The following is a 22,928-nucleotide window of genomic DNA, read 5'->3' as shown; positions in this document are numbered from 1 at the left end:
ACTTGTAAAAGCCCAATGTGTCTGATAGCTTTTTTTACCGCTCATGATAATTAATGTACGTCTCCTTTACAGGTCCAATGTTACGTAATAAGTGGAAACATTTCCTGTTGTTGTTTCAAGCTGCCCGGCACTGCTTAGACTTTGCGATTTTCTTTGTTCCGGTTTCCAACAGATTGTGGCGGGTGGGGGGGGGGCTCTACTATAACCGCACAGCGAACTGCCCAGTGGCGCTGACTGGCTCTGGCTGGTTTTTGCACGACTGACGCAATGGGAAGAATGCATTTCCAAAATTACTGTGCGATGGGTATAGCGTGACCAGCTATTGGGCAACAGCGGATAATGTGAACATCACCTGTGCCACACCACTATGCAAACCTAACTTGGTCAAGAAAATTTGCCGACAAAGGGCAGACTGTGCAGCAGCAGCAGCTTCTGCATGAAAGGAAAACGTACTAAACATAGACTCCGATGTGTATTTCATCTTGCGTTATACAGATATAGAACTGTATGAATAGAGTGTGCAATATACACGCTGCGTCTTCAACATTATTTAATCTTCTTGCAATTTTCTCCAGGTTAGTAACACATTTGTTTTGGAGAGATAAAACATTGATTATAGACTCATTGATAATGCAAAAGGGTATATGCGTAGCAACAGACTGAACACGTTTTTGCGGAAAATATCACGTTACGTACTATATTTACCATATCCCGGCATCGCTATAGATATGGAAATGACCACCTTTACACTCGCTGCAGTTCACACGGCAGAAGAGATTAACTGCAACTGGAGGACACTTGCAGTTGGCCTCATCACACAATCCTGCTCGCGAATTGAGCGCCGTGCCATAAATTCCCCCTCCCCACCACCACCACCAGCCACCCACCCAAGTGAGATTGTTTTTCCTTCTAAATCTTGCACTGGACAAGCAGGGGCCCGTCCTATCCCAGTGCTCTGATTGGTTGTCTTGGCCCCGCATTCACGCGACTGCTGCTCGTGAGATGCTAATCCTGGGGCCTCTGGACATTCCACTTGGGACACCCGTTCAGTGGGGCCCCTCGCCCCATCTCTCCCTACCCCTCTCCCTACCCCTCTCCCCCAAGACGTAGGTGGGTGTGCGCTGCACAAACAACGCCTGCTGAGAGCAGCAATGTTCCCGGCCCGACGGAGGACTTTGACCTCTTATAACCCTGTCCTGTTTTTCGCTTCCAACGTTCCTTTGGAACGTCATTTAGTTTTACGTCAATTTACAGTTGGTGCATTGTTTTTGTCCTACTGCTTTGTTTGAGCCAATATTGCTGATGTATTATCCGGCAGTTTATATTTATACAGGTCTCGCTTGAAGGATACTTGTTGTCTTGATGGACTTTCAACAATTTGATTAGTACAGTTGTGAGTAGAGATGCCCCTTTGTCACTGATGATATTGTCGGAAGTATGTGCTGCAGATGACATTTTGAATGTCCATCTGCAACGCGCGTCTCGTTAATGTGCACTTCGAAGCCATCAACATCAATAACCGCATTGTCTGCCATGTGATCTTGCCCTTGCCCGTGCGTGACAGGAGGGCGAGATTGGCACAAGCGGGGCAAACGCGCGCCGCACTCCGCGACTCCAAGCCCACCTGGCACCGTCACTTCCCCCAGACCAAACCCAACGCATCGCGAAGATCTTTTCCAGCCGCTACTCCAAGCCAGAATAGTGCGTGCGTGCGTACGTGCGCACACGTGCCTGCGTGCTTGCGAGTGGACATGCGTGCCAGCGTCGCGCTGAAAGGTCTCGATGTCTCGACAGTGAGCTAAATCTGTGGGAGAGTCTGGCCAACTTTAAACGTGCATTACGGTTGTGGTGCTGGGGCCGTGCAGGCAATGCTGGTATCGGATCGCCCTTCTCTCGATGGCGGTCTGCCGACGTGATGCCTATTGATATTGCAGGTATCACCCTGATATCGGATGTCCCTTGAAAAGCAATAGCTCTCTTTTCCTCGTGTCCTCAGTACTGGTAAAAAAAAACTTGAGTAATTATTTATCAACTTTTGCATACCTTTAGCAATATCTTGCGATATAGACAATCTCCAGATAATACTGAGAAATTGGAATTGATGGTCAGTGGTTTCCCACTAAAATGGGCATGGAGAGTGATCTTGTGTTTACAGCTCGTGGCGAGAGCGGGTTAAACCTAAATTGAAAACTCAATTCTTTAGAAGTGCTTTTTGTGTTTAGTTCGTTGTCCTTCCGCAGCACGGTTGGCTACGTACGGTGTGAAAGAAGTTCAACATTACATACATAAGGACAACCAGTGTTTAACTTCACACAAATTAATTGTATTGACCAAGCAGGGATAGAGGGCCGAATCCACCCTTGACAGGAATAAGAACTCGCATGCACTCTGACCACTGTACCTCCTAGCAGGATGTTAGTTTATATTCTTAACATACATGGTATCACAATCCTGCTCTTGCTATACACATGAGTATTGCAGTGCTTGGCAATGCGCCTATTTATATACATTATAGACACGTATAACTCAATGCTGGATAGTTGAACTTGTTAAAGCCACACCTTCCAACGTATGGGACCAAATGTAAAAATAGAATAGTTTCAACCACAACCTTTGAGCCAATCGTAACCTTCGGTTATATGGTGCAATTTTCTTACAATATTTCTCTTCCATTTAGATGTATTTGAACAAGGTTCATGCTTCTGTTTGAAGCCGATTACACCGATTAATATTTGTCCATAATATTATCAGCTGCTAAAGATTTAAAGCTTTCGTGACTGCAGGGATTCATATTCCTGGTTCTTTCGGTAAAGTCACGTAGAAGTGAAATAACAAAAGAATATGAATATAAAACAAAAAAATAATTTTTTTTATAATAATATTATTTTATTATTTCACTTCTACGTGACTTTACCGAAAGAACCAAGAATATAGCTGCTAAAGAATTATGGGGAAAAAAAATCGACATTTAAAATATACACTGGAACACTGTCAAATAGAGCATGGCGCACTTTGTCCTGTCAACACCTACAAATTAGACTTCCAAACATGGGCAGGCAGGGCTTTTCGGCCCTGACATGTGAGTGAACACAGTTCCCCCCACACTTGTGTACGACGGCAGTAGCACGCGAATGCGCTGGAGTTTGTGATTATATTCTTGGGTGTTTTCGGTAAAGTCACGTAGGTAAAATTTTAAATAAAATAAAAATCACGACGTTTCGGAGGCAACACAAGCCTCCGAAACGTCGTGATTTTTATTTAATTTTATTAAAAAAATTTACCTACGTGACTACCGAAAAAACCCAAAAATATTAGTCCTTACAGTCATGAAAGCTTCGAATCTAGTTTGTGATTAATAAGTGCACTTGTAATTAAGAGTGATTTTTTTGTGTTTGTTTCAGTTGTGTGCGATGTTTTTGTCGTGTTTTCAAACATGAGTGTGTATTATGCAAACGAAGTTAACCCGAGGGCGGAGGCCTTTGGGACCCTGTTCCTTGTTTTCCAGTTTAAACGCGTGCAGCTGAACCATGCATAATAAAAGGAAATCATAAATTAGTGAATTGGTCGGAATGAGTTTCGCAGTGGTTGTGTCAACCACTGCTCCACTGGAACGGTCGTTTTGAGAGGCGATCGTTTGGCCAAGATCGGTTTGAGCTTGGCATGAGACACCTTCACCGCATTCCAGTCACTGGAATTATGCCACCTGTCTTGAAACTAGGAGCAGATAAGGATGCAACACAATCCTTTGTTGGACTGTACGTCTATGCTCCCGCATCTATGTACTCCCAGCCTCCATCAAGCCGCACTGACCGTGATGATGAAGTCTGGTCGAAATTTCCCTGCACTGCATGAAGAGGCCTTCATCCAGCAGTAGATGGACAGAAAAGCTGTAGGAGTGAAACTAAGGGCCAGAAGTACAAAGCCTCCAAAGCTACAGATGCAAAATGTTACAGCCTGCAGAGTAACCTCCTTCTCAAGATAGTTGTTGAAGCATGATGTCACCATGAAGTTGTTTTATGTCACCTTCATGAGCCAACTTTTAACCCTAAACATGTTTTGGAATCTAGCCGAACTGCACACATATTTTGGGCAGCATTAACAGTGGCTGTTGATTGTATAGACTGCACCAAATAGGTTCTTATCTTCCAGATTCATTATGCTGTGTGTATATTTTATACAGTTGAATTATATACTTATATAAGTTGAATACAATAGAAATTAAATGTATCTATTGATTGCTTTAGAAGCACACATTCCTTCACGTACCCAGAGATGTACATTGTATGTAATAGTATCCCTACAGATATTTATAAAGTAAATGTTTTGTATCCAGTCCTGGATAAAACGTGATTGCACTGAAAACAAATAAAATTCTCAATTTTACATTTAATGCAGGTGCTGTATGTTATTGGGAGATATTGAAACTTGATTTAACCTGGCGAAAGTCAGTTTAACCAGCTGTTTCCAATTAAGCAGACTGTTTTCAGCATTATGTAATCGGTACAGATTGCTTCACAAACTCGGGATAATACAGTACTCGTTTAAATCATATGGCTACTCTGAGTAGTTCATTCCATCTCTGATAGCTATTCCATCTCTAAAAGCGGTTCCATTCTACTGACGTACGTCATTAAACCTTCTGGCGGGACCCCGGGGTCCCATAAGCCCCCGGCTCTCGCATCAATTGCATTGCGACGTCATTGTATGTCTGCTGAAGGCGAACGACACGGCGATATATTCATCACGGCGAGCTCGACACGACGCGCTAATCGGAGTGTTAAAGTTGTGTTTCTTCTGCGCATTCGTCCTCGCTGCTGCGCTTGGGCGTGACATGACAACAGAATGATCCGCGCCAGGCGGGTCGCGGCGTTTGTGTGCGCGGTGGGACGGAGTCGCCAAAAAGAAATACATTTTAAAGATTTTATTCGGGACCCCGGGGTCCCGCCATGAGGTTCTATTACACACATTAAATAGAAACGCAAACATTTAGAGAAAAACAAGTTTGGTACCGAGTGGCTTTTGTTTGGAAAATCTGGTTCGAGTGGTTTTGGCCCTGACGTCAAAATGCCCCGTCTAAATGTTTTCGTTCGTGTTGTCTCGCAAGAAATCATTCTCAAGAACCGTGCTTGTGCCAGAGCTCCGAGCTTGCGTCTCAAATGAGGCGGGTCGTGAGCGAACAACCCACGTCCCGCGCCCTTCACCATTTGGTGGGGAGTGGACACACCTTCCCGACTGCACGCAAACGCGTCTTGTGCTTGCTGGTTGCCACATCATCGTCACGATGCGCGTGAATGTGGGGGTAGTTTGCGTGGCGTGTTGAATCGGTGTTTCGCTCACCATGCTACGACTCGACGCGACACGAGTAACACCATCCCGTGGCAAGACTCCACCATAAACGAGTACCCGGGTGTGATGTGTAAGCATCGGCGACTGGGGACACAGACGGCTGGGCTAATCGCATGACCCCACGCTCTGTAATGTTAAAATAGATATTATTTTGTGCGACTCATCACTCAGCCAATTAGCATTGAGACGTTAACTATCTGGATAGTTTTATAGTCGCTTGTTCCCCCCCTGCTAAGCGTGGGTTTCCTCTTAGCCCTCCAATTTGTTCGACACAAAATCAACATTCCAAGCATGAACCTGGCTGAAACATGAGTCGAGGTGCAGCGGGATTTTGTTCTGGGCAAGTGCATTACTGCTGTACCGTGGTTACACAATACTGTCGTAAGAGTATTTCCAAATGTGTGGTTCGTGTTGTGCACTGGCAGGGGCACACAATAGCCATTGGTAATGATCACGTGGTATTTTATTAGATTTGAATTCCCTAATGCAGCTGTAGTATTAATCAAATCGTCGAGTGTGTAAACTGACTCCGTGGTTAACGGTGCCACCAAGCCTCCTTAGATTACAGACAATTTGCACATTAGGGTAGAGCTAATTCAGGGCCATCATCAAATCTGCACATTCGTGACGAGCCATTTTATATTTCATTCAACCCAACGTTAAAGTACATCGTTAAATGCTAATTGATGATCATTAAATTGTTATTGAGTTTCAAATGTGTTGTCCTTCCCGCGCACCTCCGATTAGCACGGTTGGCTACGTACATTACACTCTTTGCAAGTGAGCCACTAATCGCTTTTTAGTATTTACATTTAAATAGCCGCGCAGTGCCGTTTCATGTGGATATTCGCGGCATGCAAAGTCGTGAGCGACCGTGATAGGCGGGCGGCATTTGAATGAGAATGGCCTCTTGCGTGTGTTTTTGTTGTTGTACAGCGTTTAAAAAAAAGAGTTTTAAACTAAATGCACCGAGCGTCGTTTCTATAATGGCCAACTTCCACCGTGATCTGTGTGCTCTGTTTGGTTTGCTAATTGTAAGTGATGCGGGTTTACTCTCCCACACACCGGTGAGCTGAACTAGTAAACTAATTGGCACATTGTTTACGTGGCAAATCTTACGAATTGGCTATGTCGGGTGGTGTCGGGTTTAACCGACATTTATATTTACGCGATCTAACCCCCAGCCTCCCCAAATAAAAAATAATAAACACCTTTATTAAGTGTTCTGTTTCGCCCACGTGTTTACGTCGGCATAAGTTGTTTCCCACATTCCAATAGCTAGCCATGATGGGTCAGCCCTCACCCGTCAACATGCCCGCCCCAAGAAGACCACAGCAAACCGGGATGGGTGGTGGGGGCTTCAATTCCATACATCAACGAGTTCGTCATCGGCACCGGATGAGAGAGCGAGTCCAGGGAGAATCTGGATAACAAACAAAGTAGGGGCAGGGGAAGAACACAAATCCATCATAAGTTTCGATGTAAAGCTTTCGTGACTGCAGGGATTCATCTTCTTGGTTCTTTCGGTAAAGTCACGTAGAAGGGAACGTCGTGAGAATTATTTTATTATGTTTTATTTTTATTATTTTATTACTTCCCTTCTACGTGACTTTACCGAAAGAACCAAGAAGAACCATCATAAGTTACCAATGTAAATGAAGTGAATGAGGGATTTGAGTAAAACATCTGTCAGGAGATGATTCAATATTAACAAATACATAATTATATATATAATGCAGTATAAGCGTTACTGTCTGGATAGGCCCATAGTAAGAATTTAGTGATACAGTATAATGTTGTCTCTTTGTACTTCTGTTCATAATAGCCCCCTTCCAGCGAAACGATATTGCTCCTACATCGTAAAGAACATCATTGACATGGCAACACTTTGTCTTCAGAGAGATTAACTTTAGAATAACGACCTCAACTTAAAGTGCATTTATTGTAACGCATGCCAATTAGCTTATGCACATGCAATCACTATCGTTGTCCTTGCCACTGATGTTCAAAGGACATTCATATGTATACATGTGTGTTGAACTTCTTGCACAGTGTACGTAGCCAACCGCGCTAATCGGAGGTGCGGGAGGAGGACGACAAACTAAACACACAACGCAGTTTTAATTCGAGTTTTCAAACTAGATTAAAAAGTGCATAGCTCTAATGGCTTGCGAATATCGGGAGGAAGAGCGTTCCAGACGGCGACGGACGCGCATCTGAAAGCGGTGACCGCCGTCTTTGTCTTTGCTCGATGGCTTCGCTAAAAGCCGCCGCTGCCGCTGCTGCTGCTGCGAGTATGAGCGGATTGAGCGTGATGATGGTTTATGGCGAGATCAGCGAAGTGTTGTGGTTCATTTGTGCCAAGCGCCTTGGATGGACATGGTCGGATCTTGCAAGTGCCGTCATAGTCGAGTTAACAGAACCCTCGTGGCACATGCAGCCTCTACACGTGCGCGTCTTAAGCCACGCAAACACTCTGATGCCATGTTTCAGTTGCACAAAATGAAAATCGGGAGAAACATTTACTTTGAAGAAATTCTCAAGTTCCAGCGGCCTGAGCGAGCCGTGTGTGTTGTCCATTCAAGTGTCACACTGTTGACTGCCCCTTGAACAGGCACGCAAGACACACGCGTGACGGTGCTGTGGAGGTTTGTACAAAAATACATGCGGGGGGCCACGTGGCGTGACGCGCTCGCTCCCGCCGCAGTCAATACACACGTGTCTCGGTTGTTTTCTACTTAACGTGTGCTTTTAAAAGAACACCTCAGTTATTTTTCCACCATCATCGGTCCACTGTTGGATGAATGCGTTCCCATGCCACCACGGCCGTGTGATGTCGAAATCCGCTGAGCAGACGCACACGTGCCCGATCATTGCTTTTTTGCTCCATCATTTCTCCTGCTTTTGGTTCCCACGCCGGCGTAAGTCTTCAACCAGCAAGCCATCGCCACGCCTTCTCGCCTGCCGATGCGTGGACAATAGCAGAGAATCAAAGCTTGGGAGGGTCGAGGCATCGTCTAAAAAATCCCATCGCTTATTGCTGTAAAACGACACAAACGCACGCGTCACTTGATAAACTATACAGCTGCAATTACCACGTCGTTCTAATGTACATCCCTTGGTCAATCTACTGTTAAGATGAAGATGTTCGCACACCGCGCCAGCCATGGCGTTGCTTGACTATACTTCACCGATTTGAAGCTTTCGTGACTGCAATGATTCATATTCTTAGGTTTTTTCGGTAAAGTCACGTAGGTAAAAAAAATTAAATCAAAATTTATAAAAGTAAAATGAAAAATAAAATAAAAATCACGACGTTTCGGAGGCAACGCAAGCCTACGTCTTCAGGTGGAACCGTCACAGCACGATAGCTGTATTAATTTTAATGTGTTACCTACGTGACTTTACCTAAAAAAACCTAAGAATATACTTCACCGCGCTGGTCAGCACGAGTTGGTTAAGGGATGCGAGAACGGTGGCGCAGTAGTTGACGCCGTTCTAAGTTCGGTTTTGTTTCAGCTCTGTGTGGCTCACGCGTGGCGCAGATGAACTCATCGCTTCGAACCTGCCGCTTGCTTCGCACTTTGCAAGGACCTTTTCTGCTCCGCCTTTTGATGTGGGACGGCGGCACTGATGGCTGCGGTGCTGTGGATGGAATATTTATGACACCCCTGCCTCTCCAGGAAGACACTACCGACGGAGAGAAGCATAACATCTGATGTATAACGATACATCGGTTGATATCATCAGTTATATATATTTTTAAAAATCACCGTACGTGCATCGAGCCGAGTAGGACGGGATGATAGGGAAAGTGAGCTTACCACCGCGCCACTGATTCACCCACAATAGAGGTTCCTTCAAATATATTTTTAACGGATAATACTACACTGTAACATGAAAACAAATGTATGTTAATAGCTTCAAAAAGTCATCGTTGTCAACACGTGCCTGGAATCTTCTCCAGGTGGTCTCCAGAGCCCGGAGGCCACATTCATCGTGGTATTGTTGCCAATTCTCAGAAGTGTGATAATTTTTAAGCGCCCTGTACATATTATGGAGACTAAACGGAGATTTTCAATAAATAATAAAGTATTTTATACCAAGAGGCTTTGTGAGACCAACCGAAGCCAGTCTAAAACAAGAGTTCTGCAAGAGACACTGAACAATTTTCTCTCTGGCTTAATTTTTATGACATGTGATTTTTATTTTTTTATACCTACGTGACTTTACCGAAAGAACCAAAGAGTAATACAAATGATGCCCTTAGCTTGCGAACGCTCTCTAATCTTCTTGGTTCTTTCGGTAAAGTCACGTAGAAGGGAAATAATAAAATAAATAAAATAAAGCATAATACTTTTTTTTACTTTATTATGCTTTATTTTAATTATTTTATTATTTCCCTTCTACGTGACTTTACCGAAAGAACCAAGAAGATGAATCCCTGCAGTCACGAAACATCATCACAACAGGACAATGCAACGCATTTGTGCATTTTGGAATGTCCACGTTGCTGGTCAATGTCTCACCAGCGAGGTAATGTATGGGTTCATGACTTTGATTTGCCTTGTTAAATATTAAACCCAGGAACGTATCTCTGCTCGGTGAGACTATTTCACATCGCTAATTAACAAATACATTTGACTTGAATCATTCTTGATTCTTCATTTAAGCAATCACACCCTGCGTCAATTTCTGCATTTGGATATTTAAACCATAAGGCCATCAAATTGCGTGTAAGGTCTTGAGTAAAATGAAAAGACGTTGCAATCTCACTGGAGGAAACGTGTTTGTGTGAAACATGCAATACTAATTCACGGCCACTGCGTCAATCCACTGCTGGATGAAGGGCTCCCCACGCCAGGTCAATTATCGGGGTTGTATGACCATACTTCACCACCCTTGTAGTTGAGAGTGGGTGAGCTCAGACGCGTTTCAGATATCACTAGCCACTCACTCAAGCCGTGATCAGTCCAATAAATCATTGCGCCTAACAGATATACACATCTTTTTTAATGATAAGTTACGGGAGAAATCATTTCGACTAAAGAGAGACCTGCATTAAACACGGGTGAGTGCGATACGGCAGAAACGCAAAGCCAAATCTTCTCCCCTGCGACTTACAATCTAATAAACAACATCACGTTTTTCTTCTTGGTTCTTTCGGTAAATTCACGTAGAAGGGAAGTAATAAAATAATACAAATAAAACATAATAAAATATAATAATTCTCACGACGTTTCGGCTACAACGCAAGCAGCCGTCTTCAGGTGAAGACGGCTGCTTTATTAAGTTTTATTTTTATTATTTTATTCCTTCCCTTCTACGTGACTTTACCGAAAGAACCAAGAAGATGAATCCCTGCAGTCACGAAAGCTTTAAATCGGAACATCACTTTTACTATTCCAAGACGCAAAAGTGAATTCGTTGTCAGTTGAATCGTCAACGGTGAAGTCGGCACGTGGAGGAACGGGCATGGATGGGGTTGGTGCGGAGGCTGGAGGAGTGGAGATGAGTGGAGGGGAGGGAAGTCGAGGAGGGAGGGGAGGGAGGTAGAGGAGGGAGGGGAGGGGAGTGAGCGGAGGGAGGAGACCTGGGACCATGTCGTCACCTCTTCCCGGCCTTTAAAAGCGACGGCTGCGCTGAAGGACCCCACAGGACGAAGTCGTCAAGCACTCCCACACTTCCCACTGGCATCTCGCTTCTTCCACCACCACCATCACAGCAGCAGCAGCAGCTCGCATAGGCCGGGCTGGTCTCCAGGCACAAGCGGCGCCCTGCTGGAGGAGGACTTCTCGCCCAGCAACTCGAGTCGGGTGAGTAACCACCAAGCCCGCCCGGCGTCTCCGCGTGTGATCGCGATGGTTGGGGACGGCTTGGCCAAGGCTCGGGTTAGAAACGCGCTGGGGGGCTGGGGACATGGGGGGCTGGGGACATGGGGGGCTGGGGACATGGGGGGCTGGGGACATGGGGGGCTGGGGACATGGGGGGCTGGGGACACGTGGGCTGGGGGGCTGGGAGGCTGGAGACACGTGGGCTGGGGGGCTGGGGACATGGGGACCGTTGTACTAACAATGCCAACTCCTCTTCCTAGTGCAGACGTTGGTACGACGTTGGCTGAACGTCTGAAAGTACAATGTGCCGGGTCGTGTGCACTGTACTCGTCTTGCGTTGTCCACGTGCTCGCTCGCCCACGTGGCCACTGTAGTGCTGTGACCGCGAACTCGCCGTTCACGATGTTGGCGACTTTGCGTATCGCTCGCTCGCTGTGCGCGGTGAGCTTCGTGTCGAGGCGGAGAGCCCACGTGGAACGAAGAACGAAGTTTTATCTCTCGCTCTCTCTTGGATAACGCGCACCATGGCGAGGCTATCGTATACACACACAGGCAGTGGATTAAGACGAAGGGCTGTGTGAGAGGTACGCGTATTGCCAGACCTGCCAGACCTGCTCGAATAGTGAGTGGGGAGCAAGCGAGCGAGTGATTGTGAGTGGGGAGCGGTGGTGATGCGCTTAGCGCGCTGCGCTGCGCACCCGGCGACCCGGGTTCCCAGCTCGCGGTGTTGGCGATTGTCTGAACCGGGCCTCCCCTAGGTCGACCCGGCCTCCAATGAGCACCTGGTGCGGTGTTTAAATCATCGCCACTGGGAGAGACAAAGGCGGTCGGGCGTGGTGCTGGCCACCCCCCCCCCCCTCGTGTACCGTTCCAGCCTTTATAGGTGCTGCTCGCTAACAGCACTTTCCCCTACAGTCTGTTAAGGCTACACTGGGGGTCTTTGTTTGTATATGGGCACTGGTGTGTGTGTGTGGTTGGCTATCGATCTCTCGACACGCGCATTGTTTAATGCGGAACCGGCTTGGAGCCGCGACTTGCATGGCCACTCCCCGGCGTGAGTCGTCAACGTGCCACGCCACGGAGACAAAGACAAAGATCCCCCGTGTAGCCTGTCACGGACTGTAGGGGCAAGTGCTGTTAGCGAGCAGCAGTGCCTATAAAGGCCGGCACGGCACACGAGGGGGTGGGTGGCCAGGACTACGCCCGGCCGCCTTTGTCTCTCCCAGTGGCGATGATTTAAACACCGCACCAAGTACTCATTTGAGGCTGAGTCGACCTAGGGGAGGCCCAGGACCGGTTCAGACAATCGTCACTGGGTGTTGGTCGAACTCGGGTCGCCGGGTTCGTGGCGCAGTGCGCTAACCGCTGCACTACCGCTCCCCGCACACACCACACGCACCGCCTCCTTGCTAAAGTTCAGGGGTCAATGTGCGCTCATTGTTTTAAGGACTTTTTTCGTGGTGTTATTTATTAAGCACCACCGTCTCGTGTTCACCACGTGTGCATTGGGGGCTCTTAAAATATTTAGGGTTTTTTACCGCATGAGAGAGGAGAAAAACACAACGGCTCCTCGTTGTTATGTTGGATGCCGGCCCCTGCCACAATGGAAACAGCTGTTGGGCAACGTCGTCGTTGTTGCCTGTTTTTGTTGCCCAACTGCGCAAAGTTCACCCGGGCAAATGAACGGAATAATTAATGAAATATTGCAGCGGTAAAAACATTTGTGTGTGTGTGTGGCTGCGAAGTTGGAGGAGGGATCTTCCTCCTGGCCTCGCCACCAACGGTGTTGGGTCGTGGGCGTTCATCTCGGATCTCTTGCTTCACCGCGCTGATTCATCAGAGGGGGGGGTGGGGGGCTCGTGTAATCCGTCGCTCGCCACTGATGTTAGCCGTGGCCTTGGATCGTAGCGTGGTGCGGTTTAACCGCTGCGACCACCGCTCTCTCCCCATAGTTGCTGGCCGAAGTGGAAACTACCGTAAATGATGGCACGTGGCTTTATAACGAGACTGTTATAATCCACTGCCGGATGAAGGCCTGGGTTTTCTTTTTTCTAAACCTTTATTTCGGTTGACCGTTAAAAGCACACTGAGAGCAACTGATGACGGTGATACGACCGTATGTATTATTTTTGACGGGTACTGTGGAATTGACCATGAAGGCAATGTGTTTGTGCTTTAACTTTAATGCATTGTCAATTTATGATATCGGCCTCACTGCTGAATGCGAAAGGCGGCCCTCTTCCAGCAGCGGGTTCGCGAAAGGGCTTTGCATGTCACCACTGTGTACGCGTGTCACCACTTTGTACGCGTGTCGCAAACTTTCGTCTTGTTTCGCGCCCCCCCCCCCCCCTTGTGCAGGGGAGCGGACTGGCTGTGTTTCGCGGACTGCAACAGGATCGTATTATGCGCTTAAAGAGTCGCGTCCCCACCACTCTTATGGAAGAAGCCCTGGTCCAAGAATTCTGCCAAACGGTCCACTACAGTGAAAGGGACGCGTTTCGGGAGTCTTGATGAGCTGAGAACCCTTTTCCCATCAAGGTGAGGACTTGCCACCACCACCACCAAACCCCTCCTCCTCCACGTGGTTTTCGTTTGAGGCTCAAGTCTTGGCTGCTGTTGTCGCTGCCGCAACGTGATCAATTCAACGTACTCGGGGCGTCTTGGTGAAAAGCACTTTTAATTTGTGGCATGGGCGAAGTCACGAATGCTCTAGCGTCATCTTGTGGCGAGTATCATAATTGCCCGAGCCACTAAGCATGTGGTGTGTGTGTGTGTTATGTAATGGTAGACATTTTAACACGTAGGCTTTCGCGACCAATATCGTCCATAATAGTGTTTTTGGTTTGGATCGCGATCTAGCCCAAAACACCTCTATGGATAAACATTTTTCATGGCCATTGAGAAATTAAGAGATAAATAAAACCAAGCTTTTATCCGAAATAAGCTTGGTAGGTTACGGTTTTCCAAAATGGGATTCTTGTGGTTAATGTAGTTATGTACAGGGTTATCCCGATTGTTTAATATAATGATTCTGTCCTTTGTAAATCCTCGGCTGGATGAAGCCCTCTCCACTTCATGTTGATCGTTGGGCTCATTTGACCATACTTCACCTATGCTGGTCAGTGCGGGCTTTTTCAGGAGTTGCAGACCAAGGCTGGTTTGGTTATTGCTCGTTACTGGAACCTATTTCAACGTCAAATTTTAGTGATTTAGGGTCGGGTTTTCTCTCAGGTTTTGTAAATCCTGTGATTTCCCCCCCCCCCCCAAACTTTTATTACATTGAATGGCTGCTGCTTAAACTAAAATGAGTTTACTACAAATATGACCAGAGCAGGGATTGTCTTCATCTGAAGTGGAGTCATAAATGTTATTGAGCTTTCTTGAGTAAATATATTCCAAATGAAGAATTTTTATATAGGAATTCGTAATTTCAAAATCATTGTTATTAAACTCTATTTCTATATTTCTTTTGTTGTCCCCAGATTTCGGGCAGAGTACACCTACCTGCATCTTCATTACATCAGTCCCGCTACCACCACCACTACCACCTCTACCAACCCTCCGCTCATTTCGTGCTATAAAATACATTCAGAATTAGGCTTTTTTCACGTTTGTGGAAAAAAACGTTTTGGAAATATCCGCCGCAAGTCAACATAACACGCTCGCACAGAGGGGAAAATGGTTGGTCTTCGGCCCACGGATGTTCCGCCGACCGCGGCTGTGAAGTTCATTGGCGCCGGCACCGCGGCGTGCATTGCCGACCTCATCACGTTCCCTCTGGACACGGCTAAAGTCCGCCTGCAGGTACGGAGTGCGCTGCTGTGGCACCACCGCAGATGCACTGCTGGAGTGTCGACTTAAACCGAGAGTCGCCGTGCGCCTCCTACGCTTGAGCCGTCGCCAGAGGCCTCGGCATCGTTACGCGGTCTGAAATTATGGCACTGGAAAAACAAATGTGGTTGTTGTTGTTAGTATCACGATGGTAGAGCGGCATCGTCTGTCAGGAGGCACTGCAGCCGAGGGGATTGGATTATGGGGCGACTTGGTTTGACGCATGGTGAACGAAGGGTTTTTAATCCCCAACCTCGTATTACGTGGTGTATTTACCCATCGCTTGTAGAGTAAATACTGGGTTTCCTAAAACCTTTATTTGCCTAATACCTAAAATGCACGTGTTACCAATCCTAATTTGTGCTGCCAAAATTAAGTCGATTGGCCGAACATCTGCTGGTCGAGAGAATCAGGAGAGGCAACTCTATTTTATATTACCCAGCGGTCCACTTGGGCGCGTGGCAAATCGCTCGCAGGGTCAACGAAATAAAGTCTTTCCGACGTCGACCGGCTCTTCATCTCCCGCGTTTGTGCCGTCAGGTCCAGGGCGAGTGCCAGCGCGGCGGAGAGGGGGCGGCGCGCTCTGCTGGCGTACAATACCGCGGTGTGTTCGGCACCATCGCGGCCATGGTGCGCACGGAGGGCCCGCGCAGCCTCTACAGCGGCCTCGTCGCCGGGCTGCAGCGGCAGATGAGCTTCGCCTCGGTCCGCATCGGCCTCTACGACTCCGTCAAGAACTTCTACACCAACGGCGCTGAACGTGAGCTGCCGCCGCTGCTTTTGCGTGGTTTTTTTATCGTTTGCGGGACGGCGGTGGCCGCGAATGAATTTGTAAGGATGGGTTAAAGCAACTTTAACGCCTTCTACAAATGATTATGAACTCGTTGAACAGGCTGGAAATGAGATTAACAATGCCTGCAAAGGTTGACTTGTCAACGGAAAAAGGTGCGCTTGTGACCTGTAAGATAGGTGTCCTCCAATTATGCATTGCATTTTGACTTGACGTTCATGACTGCATCTACATGACTTTACCGAAAGAACCGAAGAATATGTGCATTGCATGTCGCGTATCGTCACCATCCTGCGTGTAAATTGCACACGGCCTTGTTTCGGATCGCCAGCTTAAAACGAGTCAAATTTGTGGCCGTGTTATTTTGGTCCGCAAATCTGGAGATTGTTTTCGATTTGTGTATCTCGAGGTGTGACATTCACCACAATGTAAACAAAAACACACAAGTTTTAAATAATAATCTGGTATTCAATATTAATGGCAATGGAACGGGGTCACCTGCTTGTGAAAATGTTAAGTTTGTGGTCACCGGAAAGTAGATTTTTAGCAGCTTATCGGTGCAGGCTTGAGTGATATCCCCTTGTGTGGATGGGTTTTCTCCAGGAACATGACGGTTTGGGGGAAAAAAACAGTCTTCGTAAGCTGTTTTCAAGGCTTGTTGACACGATCCTGGTTACAGAGAAAGTAATGTAATTGTATAGTCTTCGTGGATTCAATATGACATTTGTAAGCATTAACCACTAATTCAGACTGTACTCTGTGAATAGTTATAATCCACTTAAAGTCTATTTTAATAACTGTACTGTATTACTGGGAGTGATCATGCAGTTGTTCAAGCACCGCACTATGAACCCGGTGACCTGAGTTCCATTATTGCTCGTAGCTAACATTGGCGATGAACGATTTTTTTTTTATAAACTGGTGCCGAGTGTTCCCTTTGCCAACCTGCACTGCCCAGCGCTGTGAAGTATGGTCAAATAACCCCCACGACTGAGATGCCCTACAACCGATATGGTGTGGGGAGGCCTTCATCCAGCAGTGGATTGACAGACTGTAAACGATTTTTTTTACATTTTGCCAGGTATCTCTTGCCAAAGCGCGAATGAGTTTAAGTAGTTTATAATACCGCAAGGGTATACAGTATTACTGCCTGGCACACAAATGTACATTATGCAATACGTTAGGGAATTCTGCTGAGTATAGATATGTGAATCTCAGATTGGTCACTGTTGTTCTTGGAGATAGGACGAGGTCACCTTGGCTCGAAATGAGGAATTTGAAAACTGATGTTGAATTGTAATGTGATTTTTGCATAGTTGACTTATTTTTTTCCATTTTTTTTTTCCGTGCGCATCGCAGACGCGGGGATTGGCTGCCGCTTACTGGCCGGCTGCACCACCGGCGCGATGGCCGTGACCTTTGCGCAGCCCACCGATGTGGTGAAGGTTCGATTCCAGGCGCAGGTGAACATGCTGGGCACCTCCAAGCGCTACAGCGGAACCATCAATGCCTACAAGACCATCGCACGGGAGGAGGGCGTCCGTGGCCTCTGGAAAGGTAAATACACGGCCGTGTGCAGCCTTCCGTCTCTTTACAAAACGCATCCCCCGCTCTCTCTCTTTGTCTCTCCATTCCCAATATCTTGCAGTCGTGCTGTCGGTGTCGTGTTGCGAGATGGAGAATCCGTTGAGAAATCTCGTGTTGCAGCGTTCCCCTTCAGCCTCGATGGCTTCTGGGGGAGTGGGGAAGCCTTAGGTTTTTCACGGGGACTTCTTAATGTTAACAAATATTGTTCAATCTGCCTTGTTTAAATACTTTTAAAAACGACGTCGTACGTTCCCATGCACTCGTCAACGAGATGGTCGTATTAAGTCGAACCATGCGTGACGGTCGTGTAATTATTCTTATTGTGACCGTGTAGGCACTGGCCCCAACATCACGCGCAACGCCATCGTGAACTGCGCGGAGCTCGTGACCTATGACATCATCAAGGACACCATCCTCAAGTACAAACTGCTGACTGGTGAGGCCCCCCCACACGCACCTACGCACACATGCACCAACTAGCGCAAGAGGTTGCACGCCTAGCAGTGCAGTGCGTCCCTTAGGTCTGGGCAGGGTTAATTCTTCCAACCCGGTTTTTGTTTTGACGGGGCACTACTCCCATAACCGTGAAAAAACTGCCACCCTTAAAATTTTCCGAATCCCCGTATTTTAACACGAAGGGAACATTAATGCCAAGCATGTGTAATTCTTTTTTTTCACCCCCCCCTCCCACGCGGCAAAACATTTTATGCAATTTGCTCATTTAGGCAGTTGCAATTTCGATATGAATGATCAATTGAATATCTTCTGATGCTTCATGTGTTATTCATATCTATTTTTAGCTTATTCGTACGATTTTGTTTGCATGAAACCTAACCTGAGACATGTGACTTTAATTTAATCGTCTGTCAAATCTCACATGCACGTATTGCGAGCGTTGTGTTAGTTCGCATGTTTACACGAGCGACTCGGGACCCTCTGTTATTATTTTTGGACACACCCCAGTCCACGGCAGGATGCACCCAACACATTTTGTACACCCGATTTGCAGGTGCATGTCTGCATTTGATTATTGTTTAGCCTGCCGGTTGACTTGTCAAGCGCGCCACTCACCCGGGCTGCCCTGGCCAATCTCAATCCGATTCCCTCTCCTCCGTCTCTCGCAGACAACCTGCCCTGCCACTTCGTGTCCGCCTTCGGAGCGGGCTTCTGCACCACCGTTGTGGCGTCTCCTGTGGATGTGGTGAAGACGCGGTACATGAACTCTGCCCCCGGCCGGTATCCCAGTGCCTTCAACTGTGCCTACCTCATGCTGACTAAAGAAGGAGCCATGGCTTTTTACAAAGGGTAAGAGCGTCAAGTGGACTTTTGGTTCGTCTCGGGTCATCGGCAGCACCTGCCCCCTCGCCGCGATGGTAGCGTGACGTGATCCTTAAACTCGCAGCTTGCGCGGCTGCCCCCTGTGTATGCCCATCGTCTCCACTTGTGTGTATTGCTTGTCCGTTTGGCGTAGTGGTAGGTAGTTGGCACGTACTTCTTAAATATTCACGTTAGATTCTTAAGTACACATTACAGTAAAACTTTGGATTGCGAGCATAATTCGTTCCGGACACGTGTTTTGTAATCCAAAGCACTCGTATATCAGTTGTGATCACGTGACGCTCGGCAGACAAAGCGTGTACACGTACTACTCGTATTGCAAGACCTCGCTCGTTTATCAAATTAATATTTATTTAAAAAAATTGCTCGTCTTGCAAAACACTCGCAGACCAAGTTGCTCGCAATCCAAGGTGTTGCTGTATTGTACTTGTATGAAATTGAGTGCGTACAGAACAATTTATTTACAATTTGCGCAAATGATTTGGTGCGACGTTGGCTTGGGAACAAACAATAAATCAATCTCAATTTAGTCTGGAGAAAGCCAAACTTTCCAATGCAAAACAAACAAAGATTTGATGCTTTGTATTTAGATAATGTAATTTATTGGGATGGGGGATGCTAAATCATTAATGCCAATTCCACTCTTGTTAAATAAGCTTCGTACCAATTTTAAGAGGGCGCAGGACCTCCATGTCAGATACTCCGCTACGAGCACGATGAAAGTGGATGGAGAGATGCACCCTCGGATATGTCTCGTAAAATGTCATCGTTTACATTACATGTACACACCCAATGTTGAGGTCTGTGTTTCAAATGAATAAGGTGTTTTTTTTTTTATTATGAAAGCATTAGTCCTTAAACATTTTATTTTCATATTCTAACAGAAATCGCCTACATGATGATCAACAAATTGCTTCTTGATCGCACCTTGTCTTGCATTGGTTTAACACGTCACGTGATCCTCTTGGCTCACAATGATTGGAGGGAGCGGCGGCGGGGGGGGGGGGATTGGATCTTCATCTGGCAGCGACTCACCCTTTCCTCTCGCATGGCTGTGGGTTCGCGTTGCTTGACGCTCGCGTTTTCCGTGCGTGCGCCGCTTGCAGGTTTGTGCCGTCGTTCCTGCGCCTGGGCTCCTGGAACGTGGTGATGTTCGTCACGTACGAGCAGCTCAAGCGCGGCATCATGATGGCCAAGCAGTCGTGGGAGATGCCCTTCTAGAAGGAGGTTGTGTGCGGCTCCCCCAACGGTCCGTCGTTCCGTGCACGTGACCAAGCACGCGAACGGCGGCCAAGTGGTGCAAGACGTGTCGTCGGACAGAACAACATTACGCACAGCAAAATTTTGCTCAATAATTATTCTTCTTCTTCATAGGGCTCATTGCTCCAGCCGTTACTGCCCCTGATCTATGTTTTCCCCAAATATTAAGTTTTTTTTTGCCTGTGTTGCTCGTCGATGTGAAACACTTGCTTTGAAACTCTTTAATTCTCGTAAGTGGCCAAGTTTAAGTTGACTTGCGGTGGAAGGAAGAATTCACGAGTTAAACCCCAGACCAGGTCAGGGTCCTATTCCACCAATGCTCTGCCTTTATCGTTTACGCCTTTTGCCGCATATTCCAGGATGTTTCGCAGGCAAAAATAATTATTTTTCCTATTTTTTTTTAGTCTGTACTTTGAGTTTTTATTATTAAATTGTTGTGCCTTTGATCGCTGGTCGAAATTTACTTTTTTTTTATTAGTGGCAGTTGTAAGTAGTACAACTGTTCTAGTACATTGATTATTTAAATGACTTTAGGAGGATGTCTTCTGGTGATATTTGCACAGCTGAGGAATCTTTGTGCTTAAACTTTGGGCATTAACCATACGAGGATTTTAATTTGCCTTTTATCACATTTGCAGCAGCTTCAACCTTTTTAATGAACTTACAACCATGTGTTGACCAGCATTTTTCCGGGTTTTTTTGACCTTGCGACAGCATTGTTTAACTAACCGCATCACTTATGCACAATTGTAAGTAGACCAAAACTGTAAGATTGCTGAATTTCGGACGCTCGGTTAAGTGAGCAATAATTAATGTGTTTTTCTTAAGGCGACAGCTGCTGGTACAATTAGAGTGGTGGACGTCTTTCTCGAATGGCTGATTTATTTGCGTGCGCGCGTGTGGGGGGGTATACGACTATAATTTAACGTTTACATTTCAAACTAGCGCGTGTTTTCTATGGATGGTTCACATTAGGCCCCACAAACGACAGGGTTGAAGGATATTTTAATTCCACATTAATAACTTATCGTGGTGGTTCTGAATGCTGATGTGTTTTATCTCCTGGTGCATGCCTGAGTTGTGCTTCTCTGTGGTTCATTTCTCTGCGATGGTACGTGAAAACTAACTGGGTGCTTTGACACGTTTTTGAAACTATGCACACACACGTGCGCGCACATCTTCAGTTTACCAACACAGCTTGCTGTGGGCGTTTTGAAAATGTTGGTTTAATTAAAGAAACTTGCATGTTTTAAAATGTACAATTGATCGTGCTCCTTGTCTTATTTCGGCCACACACAAACACAACTACAACGTGATACACCTTCACGCGCAAACGTGACATGTAATTTAATGATGAAGAGTAACGAGGAAAACCTGACTGCATGGTGTCCAGCCAGACCTTTTGTCAAACTACTTTTGAAGGCCTCCCCAGTGTGTTGGTCTGCCCCGAGCGAGAAGTTCAATTGTATTTGGGAGGGGGGTGGGTGCCACGCGTCTCGTGCTAAGAACACTTTAAAACACACACCAAACGGTGCGTATTGCTCTTCTCCCCCACCTTGTGTGATTTACAAAGGCTACCGATATCCGTTGCTTGCAGCTGTGTGGAACTCTATTGTCCGGCCTGCTCCAACGATTGCAGATGGTTTGTATCTCGCATGAAGTTTGCGATTTAAAGCAATGCCGAAACATGGCGCATCGGTGGTGCTTCGCCAGTCCTTGAGATGTGTGCCAATGATAATTGCAACTTTTATAGCGCCTTTCATGAACTAAGGCGCTTTTACATGACAACGGGGGGTGGGGTAAGAAGTGGCTTAAGTTAACATGGTAAAAGACTTACAAATGAGAAATTATTTTCGGTGGAACTTGAAGGCTTCGAACGGAGCCGGATTCCGTTGGCAGCCTTCGTCAGAGACCACCACAGTCCCAGTGGCACGGAACCGAGGGACCAGAGGTCACCCGTGGATGTTGAGCTTCGTCATGTAGATGCAGAGGAGATGTACAAGTCGGCCGAATCTTCATTGCCACAAATGTAAAAGATGTTGCGTGAGTTTGTTGAACCGCTGGAGTTGCAATCGTTGTCACGAAGCTGGGCCTTGGCCGATGTGCCTGCCGGTCCAAATGGGTCGAGGCCTCGATGTGAACGATGCAAAGTGCGACCAAAGTGACATCAAATGCAGATTCTGCGCGCGTCTTCACACTCGCTGGAGCCTTATCGATGTCTTTGTTTAACCAAATGCTTCTCTGCGACTGGGAGAGCCTTCAAAACCCGTTCCCGACTCCAGCCTCGTCAAAGAGTTATTAACAAAGTAAAAACCGAACCCCCCCATAACCCAGCGGTGCACAACCTTCGACGCGGCGGACCCTGAGTTCGAACCGCGATGGTGGAACGTTCACGAACATTGTGCGTTTCATGGGTGAAAAAAACAGATTTTTTCCAGCAGCAGGCATCGGGTTTTTTCTTTAATACAATTAAACCCGATTTCGGGGAATTAAAACCTGGTGTAATGAATACGAAACTCTGATCCAAGGCTTAGGCTGCTTCCTCGTCGGTGCTGCTATCGTACTCGGGGGGCCGTCGGGCACGGGGTAGTCGTAGAATGCGGCGGGCAGGTTGGTGATGAACACGAGCTTCTCCTCCACAATCGTGGGCACCGCCAGTGAGTTCCTTCGCTTGGAATGGATGAAGCCCATCGTTGAGAAGTTCTGCTCGGATGCCGCAATTAGAACCAATTAAACCGGATTTCTCCCAATCTCAGTTGATCGGGTTTAATATAAAAAGACAATTAAACCCGATTGTAAAAAAACCCGACTGTGCCACCCTTGGTGCGTTTCGGTGACGGCGCACGGCGATGCCGTGAACAGAAACGACCTCAAGCGCGACAACTCCACGACGTTTAAATGCTTCCACGTGGCACGCTTCCACGTGCGACTTGATTGGGAGG

The 22,928-nt window shown here is 46.8% G+C and overlaps 2 protein-coding genes and 1 long non-coding RNA gene across 5 annotated transcripts in view; 2 read left to right on the top strand and 1 right to left on the bottom strand.

Annotated features, from left to right (window-relative positions):
* Positions 1 to 4,588, top strand: part of C2CD3 (C2 domain containing 3 centriole elongation regulator) — a 47,376-nt gene extending 42,788 nt beyond the window's left edge. Inside the window, 1 exon segment of the mRNA XM_061564047.1 lies at positions 1,565 to 4,588. Coding sequence (XP_061420031.1) covers positions 1,565 to 1,702 — 138 coding nt within the window. The 3' untranslated portion in view covers positions 1,703 to 4,588.
* Positions 4,589 to 4,835: 247 nt separating this feature from the next.
* On the bottom strand, positions 4,836 to 11,097 carry LOC133350069 (uncharacterized). 2 transcript variants are annotated; one of them, XR_009756008.1, is made up of 4 exons: positions 10,958 to 11,097; positions 8,912 to 8,991; positions 8,110 to 8,307; positions 4,836 to 6,769 (listed from the first exon to the last, which is right to left on the bottom strand). It is a non-coding gene; the product is annotated as an uncharacterized LOC133350069 (long non-coding RNA). The 2 variants fall into 2 exon arrangements; XR_009756007.1 differs by lacking the exon at positions 8,912 to 8,991 and having other exon boundaries at positions 4,837 to 6,769; positions 10,958 to 11,096.
* Positions 10,893 to 21,248, top strand: UCP2 (uncoupling protein 2). Of its 2 annotated transcripts, none has more exons than XM_061564060.1 (8): positions 10,893 to 11,162; positions 13,575 to 13,718; positions 14,663 to 14,984; positions 15,552 to 15,771; positions 17,161 to 17,358; positions 17,723 to 17,824; positions 18,513 to 18,693; positions 19,833 to 21,248. In XM_061564060.1, the coding sequence occupies exons 3-8, from the start codon at positions 14,859 to 14,861 to the stop codon at positions 19,945 to 19,947; spliced, it is 942 nt and encodes a 313-aa protein (XP_061420044.1). In that variant the 5' UTR covers positions 10,893 to 11,162; positions 13,575 to 13,718; positions 14,663 to 14,858; the 3' UTR covers positions 19,948 to 21,248. The 2 variants fall into 2 exon arrangements, with proteins under 2 accessions (XP_061420044.1, XP_061420043.1); XM_061564059.1 differs by having other exon boundaries at positions 13,539 to 13,718.
* Positions 21,249 to 22,928: the final 1,680 nt, after the last annotated feature.

The sequence above is a fragment of the Lethenteron reissneri genome, chromosome 32, assembly GCF_015708825.2.
Source record: "Lethenteron reissneri isolate LAM-NWPU_2019-01 chromosome 32, ASM1570882v1, whole genome shotgun sequence".
Lineage (NCBI taxonomy): Eukaryota > Metazoa > Chordata > Hyperoartia > Petromyzontiformes > Petromyzontidae > Lethenteron > Lethenteron reissneri.
This window is presented reverse-complemented; position numbering and strand designations above follow the sequence as displayed.

Excerpts from the sequence above, each read along its gene's own strand:
- UCP2 (XM_061564060.1), top strand. The coding sequence starts at position 14,859 with ATGGTTGGTCTTCGGCCCACGGATGTTCCGCCGACCGCGGCTGTGAAG. Across the intron at positions 14,985-15,551 it reads CGGCTAAAGTCCGCCTGCAG|GTCCAGGGCGAGTGCCAGCG; the intron begins GTACGGAGTGCG and ends TTGTGCCGTCAG. Across the intron at positions 18,694-19,832 it reads GCCATGGCTTTTTACAAAGG|GTTTGTGCCGTCGTTCCTGC; the intron begins GTAAGAGCGTCA and ends CGCCGCTTGCAG.